General features: G+C 44.8%; 1 protein-coding gene across 1 annotated transcript in view; it reads left to right on the top strand.

The window, feature by feature from the left end:
- Positions 1 to 14,320, top strand: part of SMOX (spermine oxidase) — a 29,151-nt gene extending 14,831 nt beyond the window's left edge. Inside the window, exons 4-7 of the mRNA XM_044295333.1 lie at positions 4,821 to 4,994; positions 7,815 to 8,511; positions 13,183 to 13,343; positions 13,831 to 14,320. Of these exons, the coding sequence (XP_044151268.1) occupies positions 4,821 to 4,994; positions 7,815 to 8,511; positions 13,183 to 13,343; positions 13,831 to 13,968 (1,170 nt within the window). The 3' untranslated portion in view covers positions 13,969 to 14,320. The remainder of the gene's footprint in view (positions 1 to 4,820; positions 4,995 to 7,814; positions 8,512 to 13,182; positions 13,344 to 13,830) is intronic.
- The last annotated feature ends 765 nt before the right edge of the window (positions 14,321 to 15,085 follow it).

The following is a 15,085-nucleotide window of genomic DNA, read 5'->3' as shown; positions in this document are numbered from 1 at the left end:
TATCAGGGTGAATAGGACTTCACACTCTCCCTGCTGCCCTGTGCTTTTGTGTATATGTGTGTGCCATACACACGGTCACATGTCCCTTATCAGCCAATAGAAGCCCGCAGGTCCTCCTCCAGGTTGCCATAACTGATCACAGGTTTTAGCAGTTTGCAGGTCCTGAAATATTCAGTCATATGAACTATGACAGCACAACTACACTGCTACGTGCTTGGGGGGGCAGGGGCCACTATGAGGCTACTTTCACACTTGCGCTTGATCGGATCCGTTCTGAACGGATCCGATCATATTAATGCAGACGGAGGCTCCGTTCAGTACGGATCCGTCTGCATTAATAACTTAGAAAAATTTCGCAAGTGCGCAAGTAGCCTGAGCGGATCCGTTCAGACTTTCAATGTAAAGTCAATGGGGGACGGATCCGCTTGAAGATTGAGCCATATGGTGACATCTTCAAGCGGATCCGTTCCCATTGACTTACATTGTAAGTCTGAACGGATCCGCTCGCCTCCGCACGGCCAGGCGGACAGCTGAACGCTGCAAGCAGCGTTCAGCTGTCCGCCTGTCCGTGCGGAGGCTAGCGGAGCGGAGGCTGAACGCCGCCAGACTGATGCAGTCTGAGCGGATCCGCTCCATTCAGACTGCATCAGGGCTGGACGGAGGCGTTTGGGTCCGCTCGTGAGCCCCTTCAAACGGAGCTCACGAACGGACCCATGAACGCTAGTGTGAAAGTAGCCTGAAATGGACGGGTGCTGTGGAAGTCATTTTTTTTTTTATTATATATAAGATTAAAATAAATTAAATACCTGAGCAACGCCGGGTCATCAGCTAGTTACCACTTCTGGGTGGGGCATACACAAGCACCACCCATTTTTGGCCCAGGACAGCCTGAAGTACCCAGGATTGTCTCTGAAAATTTAAGGACAGTTCCTAAAAATTGGAGACTTTTCCCTTCTGCTATGTCTATGGCAAAGCAGCAGCTCGCAGGAAGACAGATGGTAAATAGCGCACAGTGTGCACATGCTATCTTCTCATACAGTGGATCGTTGGGGGGGGGGCTGGGTGTCAGATATCCGCCAATCTGAAATCGATGTCCTATCCTGAGGCTAGGTCATCAGTATTAAAAGCCCAGAGAGGCCTTTTAATCCTGACAACATCTGGATCATGTGAACATAGGCCACATGATCCAGATGCTGGTATTCACATCTTAAACATTGATCACCTCTGGGATCCACTCCTGTCTCCAGAATGGCCACCTGAAGTGAAGGAAAGTGCACCGTGCCACCTCTCCATTCACCACTATGGAAGTCCCATAACAGATAATGGAGAGCACACCTTCAATTTAGGGGTTCCATTCTGGGGATAGGTGTGGGTCCCTCCTGTAGAACCCACTCCTATCTGACATTGATGGCCTATCCTAGTGATATGGTATCCATATCTGAGATGAACCAAACCCCTTTAAAGGGGTAATTCAGTACTTGGATATTCATAGCCTGTCCTCCTCGATATCAGATCTGTTGGGATCCGACACCTTGCACTCCCACCTATCAGCAGCTGCTGGCACTAGAACCCATACAGAAGGCTCCATCCACTGTGTAGTGGCCATGTCTGGGTACTGCGGCTGCATTCTCATTAAGTGAATGGAAGCTGAGCTTTCCATCCATTGTATAGTTTCCAGTGCCGCTGGTTGCCTAAAGGCAGTCTATGGTGGTGTCTGTCAGCCAACCCACCACCACCACCGATCTGATCTTGATGACCTATCCTGAGTATACATATATACAGTAGGACATGACAATCTCTAACAACTCTAGAACCAGCCCTGTACCTCACATGGTTTCAGAGCTCTCCCCATTCATTGCTTCAGTTGTACTGCTAGATTTATTTGTCTGACATCTCGGGGGACATATCCTTTCTCCACAGCTTCTAACTGAGGATATGGCTGATGGCAGTTGAAGATTTAAACTGAGCATGTGCGACCACCTCGGTGAGGTGGACGGACAATTAAGGAAAGAACAAACAGCAGGTGGTGCTATACAGATACATATTTTTTTTTTTTTTTTTTTATTGATTAGCTCAGTGGCTATACAAAATCTTTAGTTGCATAAAATTGCATAAGTATTCGGATCCAGGTGCTTTTTAAAAAACGTAGAATATTTTTCGTGGCACAACCTATTTAACGAATCTGTATTGGATGCGGGTTGGCGATGGTTCTTCATATGGAAGTAATACTCTACTAAGGTTCCTTCAAAGGCTACCTCGCTACTTCAGGAACCGGTTAAATGAAGGTAACCCGATACACCGAAGCAATGAAGATACCTGATCCTGTCTTTTGTGTAAGAGTCAGTGAGCACGGAGTGTTTGAGGCTTTCCCGCTGGGACATGTCGTGTTTCCAATCTGACCTAATCGTCTATGCAGAATCAATTTCCTGGCTACACACGAGGTTGTGACTAGAATGTAAATGTTCCTCACTGCGTGGTGCCATTACGCCGCATGCTTCTTGGCTAAAATGGAAAAGTCTCCTCTATGAATGGTCCATAAGAGCAGAGCTACTGTACAAGAGGCCATCTTTAACCCATATGAACAAAACGTGGCTGAACCAGCCATTGAGCATGGTGGATTTCACATGGAAATGGGGGGCCTTTTCTTTTCTTTCTATTAAAACAAACATGCATGCTCAGCCAAGCCGAGCGTGCAGTGGAGTTGGGAGAGGACCACACAAGAATTCCTTAGACCTACAGTTGTTCTCCCTTTTCCCCATACAGGTGGCCTGGGAAAGCCATGGATGTGCACACCCAATATTTCATTCATTCCCCACCTGGAGGGATTATGCCCCCTGTTTGATAGATGTGGGTCTCGCTCCTCTACAACAGGGTCCCCCAACTCCGGTGCTCATGGCCCAGCTGTTGGGCCATGTTTTCCGGATTTCCTTAGTATTGAGCAGGTGGTATAATTGGTGTCAGTGCGTCAGGATGTACCACAGGTATTAATTCTGTGGGGTATTCTCAAATCATGACACGTAGGTGGGCCCTGAGGACTGGAGTTGGGGGAACACTGATCTACAAGACAGTTTATGGCATATTCTTCATTTAGTTGATTAGAAGGGATACCCCCAACAGGTCAGGTAGCCCATCAATGGGATGGATGGCAGATATGCCGTTGGCTATTGGTGTCATTGAAGTAGGGCCGCAGTAAACAATTATTTTAGTAATCGAGTATTCTAATAGGAAAAAATGAATTGATAGACTGTTTTCCTTTCTAAAAACTCATCAGTTCCCCCAGTGCCATTGGCTCCCCAGTGCCTTCAGCTGCACTGCCCCAGTGCCATCAGCCCCTCCATGCCATCCATTTCCATGTCCCCCAGTGCCATCAGATCCTGACGTCACACAGCTTCGGGTAATAGTGCACGTAAGCGCACACTATGACCTGACAATGTGTCAGGATCCAGTGCAGCACGGTACGGGCCGACGGGTGACTAATGGTAAGCGCTTGACCGCTCCGTGGTCACATGAGACAAACGAATCCTCGATGCAAAAACATTATTTTTTTATTTTATTTTTTTTTTATGTCTAATTACTCGATTTTATCACGAATTTGTTTTAGCCCTACATTGGAGTATCTGTATCTTTCATATCTGAAACTTAGAGCTTATGCTAAATAGAAGCATGTACCATATGTCTTATCTTGGGTTCTACCAGGTGTCCTGCCCGGTTGTGTACATGGTATTTTCAAGCTCCATTACTGTTACTCCTCTACTGATCTCTGGCAGCTTCGTCTTTGTTGGGCCTGTAGGGAATAGGAAAACATAATTAGAAGTGAAAATTAGCGGACGGCCTAATTTTTATTAATGAAATTCCTGTGATTAATGGAAGAACACAAACAGGCGGACTGCGGATGACATGATTCTTAATTAGTATGCGCACATGCTATGGGCACATGCCGTCCATTGGTATGCAAGGCACAAGCTGCTGGAAATGAAACGGTGCACCAGGAGGTTCGGATTCTTTTTGGGGGTTGTCCAGTGCCAGTCAGGCAGCAGATTTTCACACCTATTCAGTAACATGGCGGCCCCTTCTGTTGAAGGTATTATATGTCTGATATTACTGTTAACAGTTCCTTTCAGTTGTTTCGAGGGTGTTTGGTCTGTGAAAACAGCCAAAATAGAACACATTTTATTTTTTTGACGTTATTCATGGTCCGTCGAAAGAAAAACGGCAATATGAACAACCGCATTGACTATCATTGTTCTTAAACCGGTTGTGTGATGGCTGTTAAAAAATAAATAAAAATGCATCACTTTCTTCACTTTCATGCGAATGTAGCCTAAGCCTTAGGCCTCTTTCACACGAGCGTGACAGATTGGCTCCGGATGTGTTCAGGGTGCGTTCAGTGACACTCGCACCATTTTGCAAGCAAGTTCAGGCAGTTTTGTCTGCGATTGCGTCTAGTTTTTTCCACGTGAGTGCAATGTGTTTCACGTGCGTGATAAACTGTTTACAAACAACATCTCTTAGTAACATCAGTGAAAAAACGCACTGCACCCGCACTTGCTTCCGCACGCAATGCGTTTTCACTGAAGCCCCAATCACTTCTATGGGGCCAGGGCTGCGTGAAGAACGCAGAATATAGAACATGCCGTGTTTATCACACAACGCAGAACTGATGTGTCAAAAAAAAGCTCATGTACACAGACCCATTGACATGAATGGGTCAGGATTCAGTGCAGGTGCTATGCGTTCACGTCATGCATCGCACCCCTGCAGAAAACTCGCTCGTGTGAAAGGGGTATTAAGGACTTTCCATGTTGTCTTTTCTCCTCCAGGTCTATAACCTGACACAGGAGTTCTTTCAGAATGGAAAACCAGTTAATGCTGAAAGTCAAAACAGCGTTGGAGTCTTTACTCGAGATGTGGTACGGAAACGCGTCAAAGATGATCCTGACGATTCGGAGACCACGAAGAAGCTGAAACTGGCTATGATACAGCAATACTTAAAGGTAACCGTTTAGAACTGTCTTTGGAAAGCACCTAAACCATGTTGGCGATTCTGATCTGTTGTTCACATTTGTTTCACCAGTAGTTATAGTCTCCGGTGCTGGTTAATCTTCTTCTTAAAGGGGGTATCCAGGAATTAGGGCATTTAAAATGATTGAAAATACTTAACTATTACATAAATGTATTCCAAAATAACTTTCATTAGTTATAATGGCTTATTTTGTCTGGGGAGCAATCATTGTGGGAAATAAAATGGCTTCCGTCCTATTAGTACACACAAAACCTGTCCTAATCGCAAAGGTGGACAAGTTACTTCAGAGCACTGAGGTAAAGAGCTGCCTCATTCTCCTCTCTGCTCTATTTGTCAGGGATTATGATCCTAAATACAGCTGATAAGATCTTCAGCTGAATCTCTGTAATAATGGAGTTCATGAGGAGACATGAAGTACAGAGAGGAGGGTGAGGTGTGGCTGATCAGCAGCAGCTCTTGTATGCAGTCTCCATTACCACAGTCTGTCCTGTCATTCCCATCTGTACTTCATGTCTTCTCATGAACTCCATTCCTACAGAGACTTGTATTCAGGATCATAATCCCTGACAAGTAGAGCAGAGCGGAGAATGAGGCAGCTCTTTACCTCAGTGCTCTGAAGTAACTTTCCCTCCTTTGCGATTAGGACAGGTTTTGTGTGTACTAATAGGGCGGCAGACATTTTATTTCTCCTAATTGCTTCCTAGACAAAACAAACCATTATAACTAATAAAAAAAGGTATTTGGGAATATACTCATAAAAGTAATATTTGGGTATTTTCATTTTCTCAATTCCTGGAGAACCCCTTTTTAAGGACAAAGATTAATCTTGTTGAAATCCAACATGCCGGACACTTACCCCCTCGAACCATGAAGAGATCTATACTTGTAGGCTCCATTCGGGCTCTCTGGTTCTCAGGCTGTCTTCACCGGGTTTTTGGTTCCCACTTGTACACTTCTTGCATGGCCTGGGTCACGTGTGCTGCTGTTGGCAGTGACTGACCACAGCAGTGATGGAGCAGGAAGTTTACTTGTGGGACCTGGAAGCCCAGGACAGCGGGAAGCAAGCAAGTTATAGCTGTTTTCAGGGAGCTGGGTAGATGGTAAAAAAAAAAAAAGAGCAGGCCGGAGATATGCTGTTTCTGTAACTCTCATTGTAGTAAAGGGACCTATGGAAATGGCGTAGAAGAAGCTTCGCTGTATGCGTAAGTTACGGAAACGGGAGAGTGCTGGCCTGCTCGGCTGATTTCATAAGCCCGGCTATCTAGAGCCAGTACTTGCTCCCATTTCACTGTGGAAGCGGCGAGATGGAACAACCTTTTAAGTGCCAACTCTTAAAGAGAGTGTGTCATCAGAAAATAGCCTATTGTTTAAAGGGCATCTATCAGCAGTTTTGTACCTAGGACACTGGCTGACCTGTTACATGGGCACTTGGCAGCTGAAGGCGTCTGTGTTGGTCCCATGTTCATATGTGCCCGCTTTGCTGAGAAAAATGTATGCAAGAGAGCCTCTAGGAGCAACGGGGGTGTTGCCATTACACCTAGAGTCTCTGCTATCTCTGCAACTGCAGTGCCCTCTGCACTTTGACATGACCAGGTGTGATGGCCTTTTCACTGCCTGGTTGTATCAATCAAAGGTCGCAGCAGTTGCAGAGAAAGCAGACTGTAGATGTAACGACAACGCCCCCGTTGCTCCTAGAGGCTCATTTGTATATATTAAAACATCATTTTTCTCAGCAATGTGTACACATATGAACATGCAACACAGGTGCCTTCAGCTGCCAAGTGCACATGTAACAGGTCAGCCAGTGTCATGGGTACAAAACTGCTGACAGATGCACTTTAAATCAAGTTGCTGTGTGTGTGTGTGTGTATAATATAATATTCCTAAAATACTGCAGTTCTCGCACTGGCCATTAGTCTATTAATAGGCGCCACTTGGTCTGTACAGATCACTTTTCAGCAATGACTCCATTATCATCACAGGCAGGATTAGAATGAAAGGTAACTGCTCTATATAGATGACATGGGGTCCACCATTCACAATGGATGATATCACAGCTTCTCTACTCTCTCCTGATCTTTGCAAAAGTCGCAGAACATGCCTAGAAAACTTTCTTAGAGATCACTGAGGTCCCCTCCAGTCTAAATGCTGTCAACAGCTCGGGCAAGATGGCCGACCCCCATAATAGTTTTCAGGAAATGGAATAAATAAAGTCTACAATCAGAAAATGAACAAATTATTTAAAAAAAGGATGTCACCATCTGGTTTTAAAATGGCAAAAAAATAAAATGATACGAAACTCATTCCATTTGAGCTGTGCAGATACCTGAGAAGGCCATCGAACGCGACTCCACCGTAAACATGCATGCTCAGCCAGTTGTGAATGTGTTTATTGCAGTTGGTTTAGGGCAATAAGCCACTAGGACAAAGCAGAAAGGACACAGTTGATAAAAATCCATTTTGATTCTCTTTTCTCATTTTAGATCACTGTTGGCAGAACGTTAGTTTAGTGGATAGCTATGCCGCCAGACGCCCCATCCACATGTCTTTCCAACATGGAGAGGGGAATAGGTTGCTGCCAGACACTTGTGGCAGGGGCTTATCTACCCTGAGCACAACAGGATCAGACATGTTCAAATCCAACTGCCTATATGTTCAAGGTCAGGACACCCAATACTCAATAGATGTTTGGCCAGTCCTGCTGAATCGTCGGGCAATCTCATGGTCTACTGCTTGTTGGAAAATAGGACTTTTAGATATGATTTCTTTTTTTTTTTTGGTCTTCTACCAGGTGGAAAGTTGCGAGAGTAGTTCACACAGTATGGATGAAGTTTCTCTTAGCGAGTTTGGGGAATGGACCGAAATACCTGGCGCCCATCACGTAATTCCTTGCGGCTTCATTAAGATCGTAGAGCTGCTGTCCGCCTCCATCCCACAGTCCATCATTCAACTGTGCAAGCCAGTCAAGTGCATCCACTGGAACAGGTCCATCCATAAGCAGATCGAAGGAATGGCTGACCACAACAATGACCAGATGGAAGACAAAGGTTATCCTGTGTTTGTAGAGTGCGAAGATTACGAGTTCATCCCTGCGGATCATGTGATTGTGACAGTTTCCTTGGGCGTCCTTAAGAAACATCATGAGACTATGTTTCATCCTCTTCTTCCCGAAGACAAAGTTCTAGCTATTGAAAAACTAGGGATCAGCACCACTGACAAGATCTTCTTGGAATTTGAAGAACCTTTCTGGACTCCTGAATGCAACAGCATCCAGTTTGTGTGGGAAGATGATGCTGAATGTGGAAGTTTAACCTATCCCGAGGAGATGTGGTACAAGAAGATCTGCAGCTTTGATGTGCTCTATCCTTCAGAGAGGTACGGTTATGTACTGAGTGGGTGGATCTGTGGCGAGGAGGCCTTGATCATGGAAAAATACGATGACGAGACGGTCGCCGAAACCTGCACAGAGCTGCTGCGTAAATTTACAGGTTGGTGTTCTACTCTTGGAGTTTTGCATTGTGGGGATACAAAATTATTTTCAGTTTTTTAGAAATGACCTATTCACCACCTCCTCAAGTTACAACTTAAAGGGGTTTTTGAGTCTGTAGATACTGGTGACTTCTCCTCAGGTTAGGTCATCGCTATCGGGTAGCCTTGCAGATGAAGTACTGCAGCATGGCTCCCACTCAAGTGAATTGTGGCTGAGCTGCAGTATGCTGGTGGCATTACACCGTGGGGGTGCCTTCAGCTTCCGAAAACAGCTGAAAGGTGGGGGTTCTGGGTGTCCACTCCTGAGGATAGGTCATCAACATCCTGGAAAACCCCTTTAAGAATCAACAAAGAAAATATGGTGGAAGATAAATTTTTTATTTTTTTTTCTAGAGAAGAAATCAAAGCATTGCTCCTTAAAGGATACTCCACCATTGCACTCTGATCATTAGAATACACCCAAAGGCACACTTGAGGGTATATATCAAGGCTGGCATTTCATACGCCAGTCTTGATGTAGCTTGCGCTGGAGTGAGAGGCACCTAAATATATTGAGATGCAGGAGGGCCTCTTAAGGCCTCATACACACGACGTATGTATTTTGCAGTCCGCAAAAAATACCAATGACGTTCGTGTGTATTCGGTATTTTGCGGAATAGGACAGGTGGCCCGTAATAGAACAGTCCTATCCTTGTCCGTTATGCGGACATTAATAGGAAATGTTCTGTATTTTTGCGCTACAGAAACGGAATGCATACTCGGTAAACTGAAATGAATGGTTCCATGTACGGTCCGCAAAAAAAAACCCGACACTGATAGAAAATGCGCTCATGTGCATGACTCCTAAATCGGGATCATCTCTGATCCTAAAGTAAAACCTACGCCTGTTATGGGCTGGTGTAGGGCTGCAGTAAACGAATATTTTTGTAATCGAGTATTCTATCGATTATATTTCTCGCTTCATCGAGTAATCTAATAAGAAAAAGCTACTTAAAATAACGTACGTAATTAGGTATGTATAAAGTTATTGGTTTAGAGAGGGGTTAATGAAGGCACCTCCAAGGTGCTTTCATTAACCTCTTCAAACCAATAACTTTATACATGCCTAATGCCAAGGTGCTTTCATTAACCTCTTCAAACCAATAACTTTATACATGCCCATTGGGTTTGGAGGGGTTAATGGAAGCACCTTGGCATTAGGCATGTATAAAGTTATTGGTTTGAAGAGGTTAATGAAAGCACCTTGGAGGTGCCTTCATTAACCCCTCTCTAAACCAATAACTTTATACATGCCAAGGTGGTGCTTGCAGCCTCCATTAACCACTCTCTCTCTCTCGATCTGCCTCCCCCCCCCCCCCCAGCCTCTGATCTGCCCCCCTCCCCAGTATTAATCATTGGTGGCAGTGGCCACAGGGTCCCCCTCCTCCCCCCCATCATTGGTGGCAGTGTCAGTTCCGATCGGAGCCCCAGCAGTGTAATGCTGGGGCTCCGATCGGTAACCATGGCAGCCAGGAGTCACGCTGCTGAAGTCCTGGCTGCCATGGTATGTTAGGGAGCAGAGAGCAGCGCATTATACTCACGTGCGCTGTGGCCGCCGGTCGCTCCTTCTGTCTGTGCGGCGGATTGCTAATGCTTACAGCATTAGCAATCCGCCGCACAGACAGAAGAAGGAGCGGCCACAGCGCACGTTAGTATAATGCGCTGCTCTCTGCTCACTAACATACCATGGCAGCCAGGACTTCAGTAGCGTGACTCCTGGCTGCCATGGTTACCGATCGGAGCCCCAGCATTACACTGCTGGGGCTCCGATCGGAACTGACACTGCCACCAATGATGGGGGGGGAGGAGGGGGACCCTGTGGGATATGGCCGGCACATTCATTGGTGGCGCAGTGGCCACAGTCCCTCCCCTCCTCCTCCTACTCTGTCCTCATTGGTGTTCAGCGGCAGCCGCGCACAGTGGGGAGGGAGAGACTCCCTCCTCCTCCTCCGCTGTGCCGGCCGGCTCAGTCCTGCCTCTCTGGCCTCGGAGGACACGGAAGCGGTGAGTGAGACGCTTAATTTCACTCCCGCTCCGTGATCATGTGATGTAAACGATTCCTCGATGCAGGGAAACTGCATCGATGAATTTTTTGACTCTATTTAATAGAGTTATTCGAATAATCGTTTCAGCCCTAGGCTGGTGCATATTTGAACAATTGTAGTAAATTGGCCGAGCTATGGCAGCGCATGTCCACTCCTGCCAACACCACGCCATCTCTTCGAAAATGTGCAGAGCGTGTTAAACACTATAAAGTGTTTTTTTGTTTTTTGCTACCGGATTTCTCATGTTTGTGGTTCTGTACAGGATCCAGAGCAGAATGTAATCACATGGTTTAGGGCGGCTGTCGTGTCACTCGAAGGTGTTCTCAAGACTCCCAGGCCTGACATTCCAAGACTCCTTACTACATCCTGTCTACATACATACATACATACATACATACATACATACATACATACATACATACATACATACATACATCCCGAATTCCAAGAAAATTGGGACACTGTGTAAAATGTGCATAAGAACAGAATGCAATGATTTGTAAATCTCATACACCTATAGTGGGTCATGTATGGGGACCGGTGTTTTAGCCCCTGCGCTGGCGATGTATCCGCTGAAGTTATGTACAGCCACAGGCCTTTACATAACTTCAGTGCATCCACCGCCGATTCTAAATGTAAGGCGGCTTCCTTGCTGTCTTACATTTAGAACATTTTCTACACCTAAAACAGAAGTAGAAAATAATGAATGAGACGGAATCGTCCACGTCACGTGTGTGTTTTATTTTTATTTTATTTTTTATTTTTTTTAAGACCTGGTGTGAGTGGGGAAGAAGTCACAGATTCGGCCACAACCCGACAATCTGCGCCATATATAAGCCACACAAGTCATGTATAACTGTTCATAAATGGCCCCCATAGTTTATTCATAGTACATATCATATGTTAAAGGTGAGACATTTCATGGGGGAAAAAAAATTTCTATAACTCTGGCAGCAAGACATCTCAGAGTTTATTTATTTGATGCACTTATATTCTGCAGAGCTTTAGACATTAGCATCCAACTGTCCCCAATGGGGCTCGCAGGACCATGTCTACCATTGTTTTGGGTGTTGGTGATTTCATAACCATTTTTGGTTTATGCTGTTTTCTCTCCCTGTGAATTATTAAAATGTGAAGCAAACTGGCTTTAGAAATGTGGTGCTTTGGGGCCGCACTGATTTAAGTCCATTTATCGATTGGATGCGGCAGTGGTAGCTATATCGGCTGTGGTTTTTGTTACAATGGAGGCAGCATGGTGTATATGCTTTCCATAATTAGAAAGGTGTGGAAACCTCAGTGTAGTCAGCTCTTGAGGAAGCGCGCCGTACGCGAAACGGCAGTCGCCTGCTTCTTTACATCCTTCCCGCCTGTATTTTATGAAATGAGGGACATTTGATTTTATGGTGAGGGCCACACTTTATTCTCTCTACCATGGTGTAGCACCCTTCTTTTAATAACAGGCTGTAAACATTTGGGAAGTGAGGAGACCAGTTTCTGGGGTTTTGGGAGAGGAATGTTCTCCCATTCTTGTAGGATATTAGCTGTTTAATATTCCTAGGTCTTTTTTTGCTGCATTTGTCATTTCCTAATGTGCCAAATGTTTTCTATGGCACAAGGTTTGGATACCAACAGAGATGCAGGCTTTTGAACTGTGCGCTGATAACGAGCTGGATGGTCCCTCTCCTCTTGAGTCTGTAGGACATGGTGTCCATTGTTTCTGAGCTTTGGCCCAGAGAAGACTGATGTGTTTCTGGATTATGCTGACATATGGCTTCTTCTTGCTTTAACCTGCATTTGTAGATTGTACGGCAAACTGTGTTCACACACTGATTTCTGGAAGTGTCCCCCCCCAGCCCATGCAGTGATGTCCAGTACTGAATCAGGTGAGGGTGGTGGGATGTTCAAAGTATTCGCAATTTCTACATAGAGGAACATTTTTCTGAAATAGTTCAGCAGTCTTCTGCTGATGGGTGAACCTGTGCCTCTCTAACAGTGATCATAAAGTTAATGTATTTGTTTCTACTTAAGCACAAGATTAGAGGACATCTAGGACTTGGCATGGTGTCTCCTGTCTGACAAAGTTTCCTCATGTAATACAATATGTCTGTGCTAGCAGTGTTTAACTCGTCTTAAGTTTCCAGCCTGTGCCCAACTGGAGGCTAGGAAGACGCCGATCTAAGTGACAGATATTAAGGGGTTAATTACTGCAGAATACAAATTATTTATTTAATAATGCAGGATTAATATTCTATATTTGATGCATTGATTTTTTTTTTTTATTATTCGAATTCCTCACACCATTACTAGATATGGTTGTAGAATATAGACTGGGTTTTGAGCAGTGCAGAGCATTTCAGGAATGGAGGTGATCATGTGATGTTGCTAAGGCGAAAGGACACCTGTGATGGGGAACAGTTTTCATGATATGGCGCTGAGTATTTAAAGCCATAAGTATGGTGGTCTTAATAAGGAAGTGCCCTGTAGACTACTTTGCTGAGATATGGACCTTAACTGAATCCTTCATTTGCAGATAGCAGAGATATGGAGCTCAACTTACCTTTTTGCATTTGCTTTTCTCCCCACTAGGGAATCCGAACATTCCAAAACCCCGGCGTATCCTGAGGTCCTCCTGGGGCAGTAACTCTTATGTCCTCGGATCTTATTCCTATACTCAAGTTGGCTCCAGTGGAGTAGATGTTGAGACTCTCATGAAACCACTGCCTTATACCGAGAGCTTAAAAACTTTGGTACGTAGGATTGGAACTTTTTGGGCTTTTTTGGTACATGTTTGTAGATAATGCTGTGAATGGCTTAGGGTGCTGTCCTGAGATGGTGGAACCAAATGGACATTACCCATCAAGGAGGAATGCGCAATGAGGGTACAGGTTATGTCTATTTGTACGGTTATTTGGCCAAGAACATCTTTACCTTCTCGCTGAGGTGTAAGGTAAAGATCCTTTAAGGTTTCACCACCCCAGAACTCCTGATCGTCTATCAAACTGTTTTAAGGCTTTTCATTAGGGCCTCTATAATGGTTTGAAGACCACCATGTGAATCAAACTCATGGTCTACATCAGTGCCCACAAGCTAATGCCATTGGAGGTTGATGTGAAGCATGACTTTGAGCCTCTTCATGGCCCTCTGATAATGCACTGACCGACTGGCAGGAATGGAGGACCTGGAGTGGTGGTACTTTGCTCTCTATCTTATTTTTACCAGTCTCTTTCCTTGTAGCCCATGCAGGTGATGTTCTCCGGTGAGGCCACCCACAGAAAGTATTATTCCACAACCCATGGTGCTTTGCTGTCCGGCCAGAGGGAAGCGATCCACCTAGCCGATATGTACCAAGACTTCTTACAATGCAACAACTGAGAGTCTCCACCCCGTAATCGTGGACTCTCAGCCAGTGACTACCAGTGTGTGTCCATCTTTTTTTAACATTGAAAATATAAACATTTTTATCCTTTTTAAGAAAATTCGAAATATTTAAATGAAAAACAAAAAAAGTCTGTAGCAAAATCATGTACTGTATGGGTAACTGGGAAGAGCGCATTTTATTTTTATTTTTTGTGATTTGAATCTTGCACACCTGGTGCCTTTTTTGGATTTCTTTTTCTGTATTGTAAGTGCCTTCTATTAATAAATTCTAGAAAAATCAATAAAAGAACATCAGGGTGGAAGGTTCTTCTGCCTTTTTAAAAAAAATGCGTGTGTTTTTTTTATTTATTTTTTTCGGACCGAGCAAAAAGAAAACCTCCATGTGCATAAGCCCTTAAAGGTTTTATCCCATGATGTGAAAATTGGACTTCGTGTAGTACAGGGATGGCCAACCTGCGGCTCTCCAGCTGTTGCAAAACTACAACTCCCAGTATTCCCAGTCTGCCTACAGCAGGGAATGGTGGGAGTTGTCGTTTTACAACAGCTGGAGAGCCGCAGGTTGAACATTACACCTCATCTCGGAGTAGCTTCACTACTGATTTTGGCTCACAATAAGGGCTCATTCAGATGAACGGATCTGTTTTCCGGTCCGCAATCCACGGATAACTGGTGTGTGCGTTCTGTTTTTTACGGAACGTCCAGCCCTATGATAGAAATGCCTATTCCCAGACAAGAATAGGACATGTACTATGCGGACACAAATATATGGTTGTCAAAAATAAAGATATAACACGGACGTCACCCTTGTTTTAAAATGTATTTTATAAAAAAAATTTGCGGGTCCATGTTTTGCAGACTGCAGATAAATACGGTCGTGTGCGTGAGCCCTTAATCTTGTGCAATTGATTTTAATGGGAAACCTCGTCACAAGGGCTTTGACTGCCAGAAATCTTGTTATTCACTAATGATACATGCCAGATTGGGAAAAGTAGATGTTTATTTTGCTTTCATATGTGAGGTAAGGAATTTCGCCCTCCCTTAGGGCTCGTTCACGTGAACGCGTGAAGCCCGTGCTGTGGACCGCAAATTGCGGTCCGCAATGCATGGGCAC

Source organism: Bufo gargarizans, chromosome 1 (genome assembly GCF_014858855.1).
Source record: "Bufo gargarizans isolate SCDJY-AF-19 chromosome 1, ASM1485885v1, whole genome shotgun sequence".
NCBI classification, from domain to species: domain Eukaryota; kingdom Metazoa; phylum Chordata; class Amphibia; order Anura; family Bufonidae; genus Bufo; species Bufo gargarizans.
Note: the sequence above shows the minus strand (reverse complement) of the source record. Positions and strands in the feature narration are given on the sequence as shown.